Raw genomic sequence first — 18,490 nt, 5'->3', positions numbered from 1 at the left:
ATAGGACAAGCAGTGGAGGATGTGTGGGGAGCTCTGACCCCATGTCTCTATACTTTCCCAGCATAGGATAAGCAGTGGAGGTTGTGTGGGGAGCTCTGACCCCATGTCTCTATACTTTCCCAGCATAGGATAAGCAGTGGAGGTTGTGTGGGGAGCTCTGACCCCATGTCTCTATACTTTCCCAGCATAGGATAAGCAGTGGAGGATGTGTGGGGAGCTCTGACCCCATGTCTCTATACTTTCCCAGCATAGGATAAGCAGTGGAGGATGTGTGGGGAGCTCTGACCCCATGTCTCTATACTTTCCCAGCATAGGATAAGCAGTGGAGGGTGTGTGGGGAGCTCTGACCCCATGTCTCTATACTTTCCCAGCATAGGGTAAGCAGTGGAGCTCTCTGATGCTGGAAGCGCCTCCTCTGGGAAGGGGATGAGAATAGGAGGAGTTACACACAGCACAGGGGTAAGGAGAAGCAGCCAGGGCTCTTCTAACAAGATCCTAAAAGATCTTTTATCCTGAGGAGAGCTCTCCCATCCCCCAGGTTGGAGGGCTGGCCGTGTCACACCCTGTGGGGTGAAGGTAACACATGCTCCGGCTGCAGGGACATGTAGGACACTTGTGTCCTGGGGATGAGTGACCCCCGGGCGTGCTGGGCTGTGCTGTGCATGGACGGGACTCCACTCTTGTTTGCTGCGGGCGGAAATGGTTTTTTTAAGGGCTGAATTCCTGAGGTTGTGACTCCTCGCATCACACGGGAAGTTTGACATTTGTTTTTGTGGATTGTGCCTGTTTCCTGGACATGCTGGGGACATTCCAGCTGCAGCAGGAGTTCAGATCTGTTGCCTAATGTACAGGATTCTCCAGCTGGACGATTGCTCCTCCAAGTTTCCCTGCGTTATGCTATAGATGAGTGACGCTACCTCTGGCAGGGCAGTGCGGTGTCTGCAGGCGGATCACACTTGGGGTAAGTTCCTGGACTGTTTGTCTTACGATCCGAGCTCTGGAGCTGTAATTCACGTCATACCTGTTTGTGGCAGGGAAACGTTTTCATTGTGTATCTAAACACTCACATTCCGGTTCTCAGTGAGGAACGACACATTTACAGGTCACACTTAGTACTGTGCACACGACACATCAGCCATTATACATAGATTTCTAATTAACTGTGAGTAATAGTGACTGCCAACACCAACATCTGACCAGAACCATAGTATCAGGACACAGTGTGGACCCTGAAATGAGAACCATGCTGAATTATGAGTCTCTGGTTCCAGCTGCTCCTACAGGACACGGCTTTTGTCATGTTTATAACACCATGGTGATGCATTGTCAATTGTGACCTGTATATGTCACACCAGTAGGGAACCTCTGTAAAAACAGTTTGTTAAACTGATATTTACAGTAATACTAGTTTATACGTGAAAGGTGCAATAAACAGCAAGACATTAATGCTAAGCAAACATATGGTCCTCAAATTATATATGGCTAGGAAGAAAGGGAAGCATAAAGACTTAAAATATCCCATAGCACTAGGCTCTCAAACATTGCCTACTGTGTGAAAGGGGATTTGCTAATGTTTTACATGTGACTAGTAAAGTGTTTCATATGTAAAATAGCTCTCCACAGGTAGTTCAGGAAATGCTAGTGTGGCTACAGGTGTGCACAGGGACTAATAGTCATTGTAAGATTATATGCCAGCAATATCAAGATGCTTTGCATTTTACAGTAATGAATAGTTATTTCTACCTAGAACAAGATAGTCTATCGCTGTAGAAAAAGCAGGCATATGGAAAGTTCTCATGAAAATGCTCCTAGGGCCTAGGAGTACCAGATAAAACTACATAGACACAGCCATTTTGTGAACTTAACAATTATATTTGAGACTCACATGTTATGCTCTTATATATAAATCAGCAGCACAACATTGATGTAGACTTTGAAAGATTAATAATTGGCCTTTAGTTAAACATTTTGTATTTGCACTTTTCTGTAACTTTATACAGACATCTGCTTTCTGAATGTTTTATGCAGAAGCCTAAATTGTTACTGGAAGGCCCCATGTGGTATTACACACCTGATAACAAATGTATTCCTGCTAGACACCATGTATAGGTTACGTACGCACAGTTTGGCCATGTGCGTGAACCCTGTCTCTGGGTTTTGTTTTTAACAGGTTCTTGCTTTAGTTTGCACGGACACAGTAAGCACAAGAGTCATACATGGCAAAGGGTACATTCATGTCTTTGGATTTTTTGCAATCTTAGTGCATATAACATTACAAAATACAAGATCTGTGACTGTCCTGCATGATGTAACATGTATGTCTCCTACTCACCACTTTAAAATATGTTTATGCAAATATGCAGCCAAGCCTTCTGCACATAGGCTATTTTCCTGCATGTGCTTGAGGCTGTAACCGGAAACCCCAGACACCATATATGTAAAATGTTGGTGAACAAGACACATGGCTTATGAATTATACTACCTTACAATTTCGGACACTGTTTAAATTGATATAGTAATAACATGAAAGAATGTAACATTCCATTTTTGATATTGGAGAAGTGTTTTCCTATAATGAAAACTTCTGATAATTTCTAATTTAACATTCATTGATTTTTCACATGCTGTTGAATTGTGCGGCTGTAGAATTCTGCTATAATCTGACTGAACGGGCGCAGGCTATAAGGAGTGCACAGGTGTGGAGCAGGCATGCCCCACACGACCCACTTGCGGCTGAGCACGGCATGGAGGTGGCATAAGGAGGGGAATAATCGTAGTTGTGATTATTTCATGGCTTGTATGCTAGAAATCTGGTGTGCACGCCTTGATGAATGTCCCCCGCTGTTTATAGTCTTTAACAATTTTCCAGTCCTGTGCTTGCTGCTGGTGGATAGAATCATTCTCCTTTTATCTTGAGGTTGAAAACCTTTCCTGTTTTATGTCCAAATGACACATGTGCACGGCTTAGGCTCTGTTCAGACTTGCATAGGTTCTTTTCTTTTGAGTTTCGATAGCTTTTAAACTGCCAAAACATGCTGCACTATTCTGTTAAGTTTAAAAAGGACACTTGGCAGATTCGTGAAGTTGATGGAATATTTTTCCAAATGGATTCATAATGTATCATCATGGTGCAAGTTATACGTGGAGCTGTGAATCTTCGTACAAAGGACCCCTCCTTTATAACAACTTGGGTGCACCCTATAGAATCCTACATATTGCATTGTGAAATTATTAAGCTTTATGTACATAAAAACAAGTATTACATAAAATCCTTTACATTCCAATAAATACAAATATGTTAAGATCTTTATATAAACAGTACAGATCTGTATAACTGTATATATTTTCTACCTATTGAAGGTATGTGCCTTGATTGTAGTTTAGCAAGCTGTCTGTTTCATATTGCAAGTCATGCTTGCTTGTTTTTTTTCTTAGCCACCCTCCAATTCACTATACATACATACTTACATACATACATACATACATTAAACAGTTAAAATGCCTTCTGTCCACTTTTATTTTATTTTTTTCTGTAGTGATTCCTCCAAATCCCAGTCCTTTTTGTTTATTTCTATAAAACACATCACTTCTGCAAATGCTATATGCAAACTGTGCTTTAGATCAGTGGTCCACAACCTTTTTTTCTCCAGGGACTGATGGTGAGGAAATGGGGTCTGGTGTCAGTTGCATAGCCAAAAATGCATGTTTACATGCCCCATCATAACTCCCTATGTGCCTAGCCTATATTGTCCCATTTCCTGAGGAAGCACGCCCCACTCATATTGTCCACTTTCATTCACCGTGTCTCCCTCCCATATCCCCTTTTCTTTGGGTGCCACCCACCCTCTGCTTCCAATATCCGCTTTCCCAGCAGAATTCTGTATTAAAAAAATACTCCCCTTCTTCATCCCCTTCTTCATTCCTTTTTTTTTTTTGGTTTGTTTTCATAAAGGTCGGCCGTGGCCCTGAACCAGGTGTTCCATGGCCTGGTCTTGGGCTGCGGACCACTGGTTGGGGAACACTGCTTTAGATTACATAGATTGACTGGCCAAGTAGTTATTAAAACTTATTCTTAGGAATTTTTATTTTCTTTCCTGTTTTCTTTTTGTTTTGTTTTCATTTTCTTTCCATGTCAATATCTATATTTACATTCGGCAAAAATACTGTATCCTACAATTTTTTTTTTACTTTAATAGCTAACAGCCTAAAGGGGTTGTTTGAGCTTTAAACAATAAAAAGACTTATGCTTGCCTCCTCCTGCACCTCAAACAGCATCACATTCAATGGGTATGCGGGTGAGCATGTAGTCAGAAGGGAGCGCCCACAGCAGTGCCACTGGACAGCGGGAGCACCACAGGAGGTAAACATAAGTTGTTTTTTTTATTGTTTTTATAGCTCCCCAGGCCTGAGTTACAGTTTGTTTAAAGCCCTTTATTAATATACTGTAACCTGAACTCTTAGATTTTTTTGGTAATGGAAAGGTAAAAGAAAACATGTCTATAGTCATTGCCGCCACTACTGACAATTGATGATGTCTCAGCTTATTGTCTGCACAGAGCCTGCATTAAAGGATGCTGTAAAATATAGCTAAATGTAACTAGAGCTTAGTCAAGATGGCAGCCACAATAGATAAAAATCTATATTTTCTGGATTTAATGAGTCAAAAAAAATGGTCATGCGTTATTTAAAGTGAAACTTCTATAAGAAGGTTTTGTATAGGGCAGGCGTGCTACTTAACTTGTTCTTAACTAAGTAATTCAGACTATGATTAAGAGCTTCCGCTCAAAATGCGTCAGTCTTATACCATGGACACGCTGTGCCGGAGGATATCTTTCAAAACCTATTTCTATTGCCTCTTATGGTCTTCTTATGAGCCCTTGGTGAGGCTGATAGCTCTGGTGGTCATGGATATCACCATGTTATTCCTTCAGTACAGAAATGGATAAATCCCTTTAAAAAAAAAAATAATAATAAAAGCTGCACGTCCTGCATTTTCCAGAACATGGTTATAGACCATGTAATAAAATGAAGATTCCACTTGCTAAAACAAAAGTTTCTTGGGCTGGGCATGGTGATCCATTATTACTAATCTTCAACTCTCATTTGACTCCTTTTCACTTTTGAAGCGGAAAGTCTGGTTTGCTGAATCCTTAAACACTACACCGTCCTTCCTTAAAAGTGCCAGATACATGGAAAGAATCACAGGAATTTATTTCTGTTTTTATTCCTTATCCAGATGTGCAGCACTTAGAAATGTAGGGGAAATCGTGGAAACAACTGCAGCATCTACTTCTGTGATGGTTTGGGGAACAAAAAGTGAAAAGCTCATTAGAACTGGTGTTATTAAACTTTTGTATAATAAGCGCAGTATAGGTTGTGACAAGTACAAAGTGATAGGATCCTCATTATCTAAAACTCTGCTGCCACAGAGTTTAGGAGAATTTTTTTGATCCTCTTGATATAGACACATAGGGGCAGATTTATCAAGCTTTCTGAATATTCCTAGTTGCCCATGGCAACCAATCACAGCTCAGCTTTCACTTTACCAGTGCTCATGAATATTTTTTAGGAGAGCTGTGATTGGTTGCCATGGGCTACTGAGACTATTCTGACTTTCAGACGGCTTGATTAATCTGCCCCATGTTCGCTGTATGTATTTGTCTTTGCTGTTACTCCTACCAATAGCGATGCATCCTGTCACACTGATTGTAAGCCGATGAAAATTGGTCCACTGCCAAAAACCTAGCAGCAGACAATTCCATGTGCACCAGACATTGGCAATTTTATACCCCACAGAATAAACCATAGTGATTGCTGCTAGTTTATTGGAGAAATTGTGAAGAGAAGGGCAATAGAACATACTGAAACTTTCTACAAGTTTTTGTATATGGCAAAAATAGTGTTTTTATTACCTTTTTCTCCATATGCTGGTTTTAGCCAATTGGAATGGTCTTCGTTCTATGTACGTACATTGCAATACCTGTCTTGTATTGGGCCTGTGTTACAGACAGACAATCAAAGCTGCATAAACTTTTCTACAAATTATATATTTTTTTTACACTAGCTCATTGACTGCACTAAATCTCATTATTTGCAATTCAGGAATTGATGTTGCTACTCCAGACACTGTACACAATAACATTTAGGTAATGTGAAAATAGGGAATAATAATCCTATTATCCAGATCTTTTAAGGATATTATTAATTTATGTTGACTGTATCCAGCAGAAACTAGTAGAACTGTGAGCACAGCTCTGGCTGCAAAGCTCCATTTTTACACAGGCCTAGGGCTTAATGTTGAATCATTCATCCTCATAGAATTTACATTTGATAACAGCACATTGCCATTTACATGATGCCATGTGCCACTGACAAATATTGATTTTGGGTGTCACATAAAAGATTTGTGCTTGATTTTTGGCTTAATACAGACAGCTAAGCAGAGGCTCATTATTGGGGGGAAAAAGAAGTGGTTGTACCTAATATTTGACCTGTGTACATTAGCCTTCACCCTGGATCAGTTTAAGGTATATAGTGCACAGAATTAAATGTATTGTATATACACTGAATTTATCTGTGTACTTGTCAAAACTAAGAAACCTAAGAGTTTTTTTTCCATGTTCAAAAAAAAACCTAGTTTGCGGTATACCTGTCACATTCACTTCAATGAAGCTATGATACTGGGCACAACCTGTAGACTGATGGTTTTGAATAATGGCATACATGTTTTTTCTAATCTTGGGCAACCAACCCTTTTTAAAGTTTAACATAGCTAGTTTGTTCAAATAGTTTATGTAGCCGTAATATTGTTTAATGGTTTCTTTTTATGTTGCAGTACTTTCATTGGGTTATTTTCATCATGGCGTTAAAAGCTCGAGCACTTTATAACTTTCAAAGTGAAAACAAGGAAGAAATCGATATCCGGGAGAATGAGGAGCTACAATTGTTGAGTGATGTTTCTTTAGATGGATGGCTTCAGGGTACAAATAGCCGTGGCCAGACAGGACTTTTTCCTGCGTCGTATGTGGAAATTATTCAACCATCACGTTCTGGATCAGTCCAAGTAGACTACCCAACACACCACACAAGCTATACAGACACTACTCATCATGGGAGCTATGAAGATGATGAAGAGGATGATGATGATTGGGATGACTGGGATGATGGACAGTCAGTGGCTGACGAGCCTAGTGGATCAAATGGAGTTCCACATAGTGAGACAAAGCACAATTATTACCCAAGACCTGAGTATACCCACCGGCCAAGACCACAGCTAGAACGTCAGGATAGCATCGCCAGTGGAAAAAGGGGGAGTGTTGTGGGTCGAAATTTGAACAGATTCTCCAGTTTTGTACGATCGGGTGTGGAAGCCTTTATACTTGGAGATGTTCCCCAGTTTGGCAGAGTTTCTGAAAACTATGTTATTGAAATGGGACCCAAGGGGCCGCAGTGGAAGCCAAATCCTAATTCTTTCATTTGCTCTGTGGAGGAACCTACCAAGCAAACAAAATTCAAGGGGATTAAGAGTTACATTTCTTACAGGTGAGAAAGAATTTGGGAATGAGAGTTGTGAGCCATTCTTGTACTGTAGGCTCTTTGAGAGAAATGTATTTTGTATAGGGCAATGTTCAGTTCTCTGTGTGCTGAAGGAAAAGTGCCTAAACCCATGTTTGCACAAAGCGTGCACACTGCATAACTTTGTGTTTTGTTGAGCAATGGCTGCTATTTGTCAAGTGATTCACTTTAGGTTTGTTTAGTGTTTGTTATAAGCGATGAAATCTTATGTTATTGTGGAATGAGTTTTATTAGGAGATGCTTTTATGTCTGGCTGAAGTGTGCGGGTTTGCCACATAAACAATTGGTTGAAGATTGCTTGGGCGTTTTTTTTTTTTTGTTTTTTTTTTGTATTGAGTTATGGGCAAACTTTAATTTGTCAGGTGATTTGCATATTGAATGGCTTATGTAAAATAACTTGCTTATAGCAAATTGTCTTATGATAGTGCTCAGTACAAAAAGTCTTGATACAGAGGGATGATGACAGTGGCGATTTGTTATAGTCTCCTTAAAACAAAATTAAACTCTTTTCCTAATTTGTTTCTATTTGTTTGTAATTTTTTGGTTTGTAAATGATAATGGGGACTGCGATCATGCATGAGATCTAATAACAGCATTTAGCTATATGCTTTGCGGTCTGAGCTCACTGATGGAACCCTATGTAGCGTTTTCTTGACATTGCAGATAGGATGTCATAATCTTTTGTTATCTATTGTAATGCTATCAGTCGTGCGTGTGTGTGTGTGTAATGTATATGAATTGACTTCTATATATAATGCCCTACCAAATTGCCAATTGCCAGTCTATTATTAGGCCTTATTGTCAAAGAGTTCCTGGATATTATACTTTTATGTTTTTATATCACTATTTTTATATTAAATTATAATCTTTAATATTGAATTTAAAGTTTTATATTAGGGCTCATTCACATGGCCGTCTGCGGGGATGTAGACGGCAATAGCGGCACGGCGCAGATACGGTGCCACATGTGTGGCACCGATCCGGGCCGCACACCGCAAAAAGATAGAGCATGCTCTATCTTCCGGCATGTGTGTGCGGCCGTGTGAATGTACCCTTAGTTTTACCATTGCACCTGGGATGGCCGGAGGCTATTTTTGTAGTTCTTTGTCATCTTGAACATGGCCGTGTCCTTCATCCAGTGCACACTGAATGGGGCAGATTAATAAAAATTGTCCTAAGGTTAGACAGTGCAGAGTTAGACTAGACAGTCTTATTCTGCACCAGATTTATATAAGTGTCTGGGTGATAAATCTGTCATAGTATAAGACTGTTGAGTTGTACTCTGCACCACCTAATTGTTGGCTTACTTTACTAAAACCCTTTATAAATGTGTTTTTTTTTTTGTTTTTTTTTTTGTCGTGGACAGATTAATAAATCTCTCCCATAGATTTTTTTTTTAATATAAATTGGAAGACTGGATATTCTAGTGAATTATTTTTAAAGGGAACCTACCACCCCAATTCTACCTATAAAGGTAGAAGGGGTGGTAGGTGGATGGATGGGACGTGAGGATTAGCCCTTTTTTGAGCTAATCCTCCTGTCCCGGGTGTTTTTTACAAAACTTTATTACATGTATATGCAAATTTTTTTTATGCGGCTACTGGGGCGTGGAGTAGCCGGACATGAGGCTACTAGTCGCAGCTACTTCACGCCCCAGTAGCCGCGTTACTCCGCCTACCAGGGAATCTTTGGCGCGCAGCTCCTGGTAGCTGCGCGCCGAAGATTCCCTGGTAGGCGGAGTAACGCGGCTACTGGGGCGTGGAGTAGCCGCGACTAGTAGCCTCATGTCCGGCTACTCCACGCCCCAGTAGCCGCATAAAAAAATTAGCATATACATGTAATAAAGTTTTGTAAAAGACACCCGGGACGTGAGGATCAGCCCAAAAAAAGCGCTATCCTCACGTCCCATCCATCCATCCACCTACCACCCCTTCTACATTTATAGGTAGAATCGGGGTGTTAGGTGCCCTTTAAAGCGCTCTACGTGGGGGCCAGTAATATTACAAAAGCTACTTGCCATTCCTGGTGTTTCAACTGCTCTCAATACAAGATGCATTCAGCCATTCACTGGTGGAGGGGTGACCCTTGTCAACCAGTGATTGGCTGAGCGTGCTTTCAATAGTGTTGGGAGACACCTAAAAAGTAAAGTGCAGCAAGAACCGGAAGAGAACACAAAGAAATGGCAGTGAGGGTAAAGAACCATTATATTGTTTTACTCCCCCTCTGTAGAGCCCTTTTTATATATAATATTTAATTACTAAAAAAAATCCTTAAATTGAAGGGAAAGCTGTAATATATTACTGTAAAATTTATATGTTTAGTGTGCATTAAAAATCCATTTTTATTTTTCCCTAAGGCTGACTCCTGGTCACACCAGTTCTCCAGTTTACAGACGCTACAAGCACTTTGACTGGTTATACAACCGCCTCCTGCACAAATTTACTGTCATTTCTGTCCCCCATTTGCCTGAGAAGCAGGCCACTGGACGTTTTGAAGAAGATTTTATCCAAAAGCGTAAGCGTAGATTGGTTCTATGGATGGATCATATGACCAGTCATCCAGTCCTATCCCAATATGATGGCTTTCAGCATTTCCTAACGTGTCGTGATGAAAAACAATGGAAAGCTGGAAAAAGACGCACAGAAAGAGATGAAATGGTTGGCGCTAGTTTTTTGCTGACTTTGCAGATACCCACTGAACATCAGGACCTCCAAGATGTAGAAGAGCGTGTGGATACATTCAAAGCCTTTTCAAAGAAGATGGATGAAAGTGTTCTCCAATTAAGTGGTGTAGTTTCTGAACTAGCCCGTAAGCATTTGGGCGGCTTTCGTAAGGAGTTTCAGAAGCTTGGTGGTGCCCTGCAAAATCTAAGCCATTCGTTCCAGCTAGACCCACCTTATGCTTCTGAGCCATTGATAGGCGCTCTTTCTCATACTGGTCGCACCTATGAAATTGTAGGAGAAATGTTTGCTGAACAACCCAAAAATGATCAGTTTAGATTTCTTGATACACTGTCTTTGTATCAAGGATTGCTTTCCAACTTTCCAGACATCATTCACCTTCAAAAAGGTAAGTCATGACTTCACACTTAAATCTCCCTGATTTTGCACACTTCATCTATATGCTACTATATGTAGTACTCGGCTTGCAGTAAAGAATCTTTCGCTTTTTATTATAGGTAATTTTATAGTTTCTAAGTGAATACCAGCAACTCTGTTTGTGTAACGTATCATTTTTGTTTGGGTCATCACATCTTGCGACTAGCAGTCCATCTCCTGTGTACTTTTATTAAGGCATGATAATCCTGTCAGAATATAATAATAGCCATGGCATGGCCTGCTAGAAAGGGCAGTCTGTGAAATTGTAGGGGTGTGGTATGACATCATTTATGAGTATAGTCAGTAAAGCCATGACCAGAAGATACAAAACTAGGGAAACGAGTAAGATGCAACAGTCTGTAACTTCTTCAATTGCACAAACGTTCATCTGTAGTCTATACATTCTTTTTGCTATGTCTACTTAATCTGCGTAATTCTGATATTACTCAACCTTAACTGCTCTGACAACGACAGTGCTGGAACATGTATCTCAGTAACTTGCTAAAGTACGATGTACTTTTAATTTTTACACACTCTTGCTGAAAATGTATGTAATGTAGTATCAAGGTAGTTTTATGTAAATTCTATATTCTTATTTCTATTGGGTTAGCACTGATGCCCAAATAATGTATAGCTTAAGGGGACCTACCGGAAGGGGCTGTATGAAATAGTGGTCTCAGTACCCCTAACTAGGTTTTTTTTGTGCTCTCTGTTGTGGAGACCCTGGTGAACAACACTATAGATCTCGATTTCCAGGTGTAGACATTTTTTTGTGTGGCAGAATTGCAGACTGGTCACTTGTCCTTTCTTAAATTCCCTGACTTGAGCTCAAGGTAGTGTTACAGTTTGCTGTCCTAAAACAATATGCTTCATTCTGAGAACTGACAGAACCAGAGTTATATCTTCCCCTGGAGGATGTAATCTGGCAACTGCTCCCAGTGCAACATCTAGAGAGAAGGTTGGTTGAACCGCTCTTGACTAAAATAGCTCTTACAGGAAATGGGCAGCAAAACTAGTGTACGTAGGCAAGTTTAGAACATGGTGTTTATAGGCGGTCTGCATACGGTGAGGCTGTAGCAGGTAAGGCATGTTCAGTAGAGCTAATTGTTCAGTCAGGTCTATCTTTATAGCCCAGGGAGTACTGATGCACAATGCTGTGACAAAGTCCTGGCTACTTTAATTGGGATAAAAAAACCCTAAACATCAATAGCATACCAAAACTAGGGGTTGCACATGGACCCAATATGACCACAAAGAATTGACTAGCAGGCTTGCAGAGAGCCAGGCCTCGTTGATCTAAATTTAAAGGGGTTTCCAGGCTAATTAATTTGAATTTATCTATCCAAAAAATAGATCTTCGAAATTGGGATGTTGAGGATACGACACTCCGCACGGTCATTGATCACTTGTCTGCTTACTGTTCCATTTTCTGTTTATCAGATTCTGGGTTTTAGATTTGCCACCAATTTGATTCAAGCGACATATGGTTAGTAAATCAAATGTTTACAACAGAAAACCATTTTTAGGAAATGGCTTCTTGCTAGCACCTATGGGTAGTTTGATAGGGCTCGAGTAATTTTGTGATGAGGATGATGTTAACAAGAAAGGTGCCAATTTACTTTTCCTGCAGAGGTCCCTCTGTTGTCGGTGTTCGCCCTTCCTTTAGCAATATTTCAAAGAACAGATTTGTAGGTCTATTATCCTTATCTAACTTTTTGTTCTTATAAACTCTCCTTCAGGAGCATTTGCAAAGGTAAAGGACAGCCAGCGCATGAGTGATGAAGGAAAGATGGAGCAAGAGGAAGCTGATGGAATTCGGAAAAGGTGTCGGGTAGTAGGCTTCGCATTGCAAGCAGAGATTAACCATTTTCATCAAAGGCGACTGCAAGACTTTAAAATGACGATCCAGCATTATTTAAAGGAACAGATTATGTTTTATAGAAGGGTGAGCCAGGAGCTGGAAAAAACTCTGAAGATGTATGATAACTTGTGACTTGTCTTTCATTGTCTGTAAGATCTCTTTTTAATAACAGAGCACATCTCTTTCTTCTTTTCCATGTGCACTCCATGGACATTCTTAAATGGGATACAAAATGTTAACTTTTGTTTAAAGACTTAAATTTGGTTATAGAAAGAGTTTTTTTTAATAAATGGGTGTTAATACTGGTAAATATGATGCTGAGAGCAGAAATAAATCGGAGCTTTATTGTACGTTTCCAGAGGGTGGATATTTGCTAGGAAGATATTTACAGTTACTATAATGCTCAATGAGTAATGTTTACAACACTAAATACACCTATGTTATGCATACAGTGAAAGCAACAATTCGGTTTACCAATGCCAACTTTAAAATGGATCAATCGTCAAAAAATGTTGGCAGAATAAACTAGAGCAGTAGGTGCGGAGTAGATTGATATATCGTTTTGTGGGAAAATGATGGCTAGCTGTTATGTTGTTCACTTATGCCTTTGCTCTTTCTATGCTTAAAGTGATACTTGAAAGTGGTTTGCCCACAAAACAAGTTAGGCCCTATCCACAGGAAGTTTTTAATTTAGTATCGTCAATTATTTTGTGTTCTAAAACACTAGTGTTAACCCATCTTAACTGGTATTATACTAATATATATATATATATATATATATATATATATATATATTTGCGCTTTACTTCCCATAACTGCTTCTATCAGTGATGTGCACCCCTGTATGTAAGACTGTACTACACAGAGCACTCCCTCATGGGGCCATCCCCATGACTGTACGGCTGTCCATAGAGATGGCTGCCAATCACTTATTTGGGTGCTCCATGAGTAAACAAATTAAATAAGGTGTCTACTGAAACCTCATGCAAACCATACACAAAACTATATAGCAGTTTATTTCCACTGTTCCTTCCATTCTATAACATTGTCTCCAAATTAGATTGTATTTTCATGGTATGAAGTTTTGTGTTGTTTCTTTTTTTCTTCTGGCTGCTGAAAAATACTGTAAATTCTCACCTAGTAAGTATCGGTACTTCCTGCATTATAAAGCAGCTGTACCGTAGACACCATTGTAAACAGAACTCAATTGTAATACAGGCGGTCCCCTACTTAAGAACACTCGACTTACATACGACCCCCAGTTACAAACAGACCACTGGATATTGGTAATTTATAGTACTTTAGTCCTAGGCTACAGTAAACGGCTATAACAGTTATCAGAGGTGTCTGTAATGAAGATTTATTATTAATCCTGATTCTTATGACAACCCAACACTTTTAAAATCCAATTGTCACAGAGACCAAAAAAGTTTGGTGCTGTGATTACAATGATAAAATATACAGTTCCTACTTACATACAAATTCAACTTAGAACAAACCTACAGACCCTGTCTTGTATGTAGCCCGGGGACTGCCTGTATAGTTCTTTTGGTGTTATTCTAGATATTGCTATTAAAGCTATTGAGACCTTAAAGAGGACTTTTCACCAACTTCCACAACACTGGCTCTCAACTCTAGAGATTCAAGCATAATGCCATTAGTTAAAGGAAGCGTAGAGATGAAAGCAGTTAAAGGCCCTCTTTTCAGAATTGGTCAAAGATTAAAAAGCAAAAAAAAAGGTTTCTTTCAATGAAAGTGCCACCCTATATAGAGGTGTGGCTTTGTTTCTGGAAGTAAGCTGTCATGTATTTATAGTCTTTACCTTACTTTGTGAAGGGCTTGGTTCAAGTTTAATTGTTAGCCCTAATGTAGATAACAATCTGATTTGGTGAGAATCTGACAAACTGGGACCTCTTCCCCCTAACTGATGTAGGGTCCGTTCCAGCATGTGTCATATTGATTTATTAAATGTCTATCGGAATGATGCAAATGGCTGATCTGCTATCACTGGCCTATATTAGTGTGCCTGGGATAGCTGTACGTTGTGGTTCACTATTTAAAGAGTGCCACTAATGGAGGTCCTAGCGGTTTGATCCCAACTCTGATCAGATTGTTTTCCCCTGTCTTAAACTTTGGCCAGCCCCTTTAATGCGTCTTTAGTTCATTTATAGACATATTCAAGATGTGTTGGAAGAGTACACATCACATAGTCTCGGCATTGTCAACAAAATGTTTTTCTTGCTCAAATTGGCAATTAGCAGAAACTTGGGTCTCTCCCCTACTGACATTGCAATAATGAGTGTCTTTGCTCAGATTCTGGCAAGCAAAAGCCCCAGAAGTAAAGGGTGCGTCTGAGTATGTCATGAGCAGGGTGGAGATTGATTCAATGTTTGTATAGATCTGCCTGCATACACGCACTCCATGTGTGCCCTAGAGGCAGTGATGTCACCCAATAGGAATGGAATCCATTCAGCGTTCAGAGAGAGGCAGTAAAGACATCCACATCATAAAATACTCCACAAAATTCTGTATAGTCAGTTCTCACTCATCGGGAAGCAAACTGAGTGCAAGCTCCTAGGTTCCTATACTGTTTGCCTCTTTCTGCATTGTTTTTAGAATCCATATGCCGATTGATTGATTGTTTGGTCTATATGATAGAATGTGCGCTCCCATGTTACTCCCATGGCTGTGGAAATCGATAACAATATGTATTGACCATGCTTTACTCTACAGTGGGATCTATAAGGTCAGTAGATTGCATGTGCAGTGAGCAGCCTGCTTGTTTCTTTCTACTTTACATTTTGCACTTTGGTGATGCTTATAGATACATTTTGTACATGTTCTGTTACCTTTTCTACATATTAGGCCTGTTTCGAAATGCCTTTATTATATATGCACTGGAAAAGACTTGGTATTGGAAATCTGGAGCAATTTGTGCAGTAAAAGAAATGACTGCAGTGTACATTACCCTGCTTTTTTATTATTTTATTTTCCCATACAGATCAGGGGGCATGACTTGGAAAGGACTGGTGTGGCTCTTCTGATAGGAGTGTGGTTTAAGATGCCACAGTGTGTCCTATAAAGAGCACAGTAAGGCAACGTATAGGTGGTATGCCCTAAAACTAGGTTATATAGTCTAAGCTGCTCTTGAAGGGGTTGTCCACTCGCATCAAATAATTGATATTGTTTTTGTAAGGAAAAGTTAACCAATTTTTAAACATACTTTCTGTATGTAATCCTCACAGCTTTCTAGATTTCTGCTTGCTGTCCTTCTACCAGAAGCTTTGTTGTTTACTTCCTGTGAATAAAAACTCATCCCTGGTGTCACATAGGTGCATGACTCGTTATAACACAAGGCTCTGAGTGGTGCACCTGTGTGACATCACACGACCTTGGACCGGTTTATATCCCCAGGAAATAAACAATGAAGCTTCCAGGTGAATGACCGCAAGCAGAGATCTACAAAAATGTGCCAAGATCAGTTATTTGTCGAAAGTGCACAGCACCTTTAATTTATCATCCAGCAGTTGAGATAATCTGGTTCTTCATTGACTGTTTAGTCTAATTTTGCACTAAATATTAGCTAGGATTGGTAATCTGCCCCATTGTGTCAGAAGTGTCTAATAGTGCTTAAGTCATTACTGATGGTATGAGTCAAATATTCATTTGATGCACATGTTACTACTTATTGTTTCTGAATTGCAAAAAACCGAAAGTGACCCAAGGCCTAGTGTTCACATGAAGTAATTTCTATAAAACCCCATCAGGACTTTTTTGGAGTGTCTTTGTAAAATATGTTCAGCGAGTCCGTTAAGTACCACTGATCCACAAAAAGAGATTAGGAATGAGAACTTTACAGGGTTTGGCCACTTTCAGTAAATAATTGATATTATCTGTGTAAGGAAAAGTTATGCTATATTTCAATATACTTTCTGTATCAATTCCTCATTGTTTCCTAGATTTATGCTTGATGTACTTCTATAGAAAGCTTCTCTATTTACTTCCAGTGGACAGAATCTGTCCATGTGATGTGATGGACATGCAGGTGCATGAGCTGCTATTATCACTGAGAGTAGTAGGAGCTGGGTAATAATAACGGCTCCTGCACCTCCATGTCCATCACATCAAATGGACAGATTCTGTCCACTGGAAGTAAACAAAGAAGCTTTATGTAGAAGCAAAACAAGCAGAGATCTAGAATACGGTGAGGAATTGATACAGAGAGTATATTAGAAAATTTTATAACTTTTCCTTTCAGCAAATAATTGATATTGTTTGTGGAAGTGGACAACCCCTTTAAATCTACTACAGTAACATCATTCCTCTACAGTAGGTACGGAAAGTATTCAGACCCCTTTAAAATTTTCACACTTTCATTGCAGCCAATTGGTAAGATCAAAAAGTATACACTCTGCAGTCCATCTTGATCAGAAAAAAGCAGAAATGTAGATATTTTTGCTAATTTATTAAGAAAAACTGAAATATCACATGGTCATAAGTATTCATCGCCTTTGCTCAGTATTGACTAGAAGCATATTTTGAGCTATTACAGCCATGAGTCGTCTTGGGAATGATACATCAAGTTCTCACATCTGGATTTGGGGATCATCTGCCATTCTTCCTTGCAGATCCTCTCCCGTTCCTTAAGGTTGGATGGTAAATGTTGGTGGAAGCCATTATTAAGTCTCTCCAGAGATGCTCAATTGGGTTTAGGTCAGGGCTCTGGCTGGAGTCAAAAATGGTCACATAGTTATTCTGAAGCCTCTGCTTTGTTATTTTGGCTGCGTTCTTGGGGTCATTGTCTTGTTAGGATTGTATTTGGCAGGTGATGAGCCGTGTCTGGTTTTCTCCACACAAACCGCTTAGAATTGACACAAAAAATTGCAATCTTCATCTCATCAGACTAGAGAATCTTATTTCTCATAGTCTGGGAGTCCTTCATGTGTTTTTCACAGACTGTATGCAGCCTTCACATTTCTTGCACTGAGGGGAGGCTTCCGCCTGCAGACTCTATGATAAAGCCCTGACTGGTGGAGGGCTGAACCATCTCAAGGAGGATCAGAAGGAAATGGACAGCATGTGATTCAAATATGAGTGTTCCAGCAAAGAGTCTGAATACTTATGGTCATGTGATATTTCAGTTTTGCTTTTTTAATAAATTAAGAAAAATATGTGTCAGGATGGGGTGCAGACTGTACATTAATGAGCAAAAAGAAAATAACTTTTGATCTTACTACTTGCATGCACTTAAACAAAGAGTGAAAAATGGGGTAAAGAGGGGGTCTGAATACCTTCTATACCCACTGTACATATAAAGCCACACATGTTCATTGGTTGTCTAATATTGCTAGTCTGTTACATCAATGTGAGTAGGACTGCAATGAAAAACCATGGCAGTAAATTTGGTACAACTCCTCTACACTCTATAATGACATGTAAGACAAATTTGCATAGAAAACTTGTAAATATTCTCTTATTGGCAACTTAAAGGGAATCTACCAACAAAACCAATCATGATACACCAGGGGCACAGGGTTTTTCATAGCCTCCTTCCTTCTAAAATTAACTTGTAAAATTATGCGGATGAGCCTGAAAGGCTATGGTTGTGTTATCCCCCATGCGGTAGATTTACAGGCTGCTACACTTTCCTCCTCCCACTTTGTTCTCACTGTTAAGATTACAGGAAGTGCAGAGGGGAGAGTGAGACTGAGTTGTGCTGCTGCAGTGTAACAGTTTGTGAAGCCAGAATACCAAGGACTTCTGTAACACAACATAGTTTATCTCTCTTTTAAATTTCTTCTATTATAAAATCAGTTGTATAAATAACAATCTTGATAATTTAAAGGGGTTGTTTCATAGACATCACTGAATACGGTCCTCCACTGTTTTGCCTATGATGCTGCATTTATTGCTGGAAATTCTCTCTTCCATGAGCAGGGTTGGCTATCTTTCAGGA

At 39.7% G+C, this 18,490-nt stretch overlaps 1 protein-coding gene across 2 annotated transcripts; it reads left to right on the top strand.

Moving 5' to 3' along the window:
* Positions 1-331: 331 nt before the first annotated feature.
* SNX33 (sorting nexin 33) lies at positions 332-12,884 on the top strand. Of its 2 annotated transcripts, none has more exons than XM_072147867.1 (4): positions 332-459; positions 6,836-7,542; positions 9,932-10,644; positions 12,413-12,884. In XM_072147867.1, exons 1-4 carry the CDS (start codon positions 427-429, stop codon positions 12,664-12,666), a joined length of 1,707 nt encoding a protein of 568 aa, XP_072003968.1. In that variant the 5' UTR covers positions 332-426; the 3' UTR covers positions 12,667-12,884. The 2 variants fall into 2 exon arrangements, with proteins under 2 accessions (XP_072003968.1, XP_072003969.1); XM_072147868.1 differs by lacking the exon at positions 332-459 and adding an exon at positions 466-961.
* The last annotated feature ends 5,606 nt before the right edge of the window (positions 12,885-18,490 follow it).

This window comes from Engystomops pustulosus, chromosome 4, assembly GCF_040894005.1.
Source record: "Engystomops pustulosus chromosome 4, aEngPut4.maternal, whole genome shotgun sequence".
NCBI classification, from domain to species: domain Eukaryota; kingdom Metazoa; phylum Chordata; class Amphibia; order Anura; family Leptodactylidae; genus Engystomops; species Engystomops pustulosus.
This window is presented reverse-complemented; position numbering and strand designations above follow the sequence as displayed.

Coding starts and splice junctions, on each gene's coding strand:
- SNX33 (XM_072147867.1), top strand. CDS start 427: ATGAGAATAGGAGGAGTTACACACAGCACAGGG. Junction 460..6,835: donor GAGTTACACACAGCACAGGG/GTAAGGAGAAGC, acceptor TTTATGTTGCAG/TACTTTCATTGGGTTATTTT. Junction 7,543..9,931: donor AAGAGTTACATTTCTTACAG/GTGAGAAAGAAT, acceptor TTTTTCCCTAAG/GCTGACTCCTGGTCACACCA.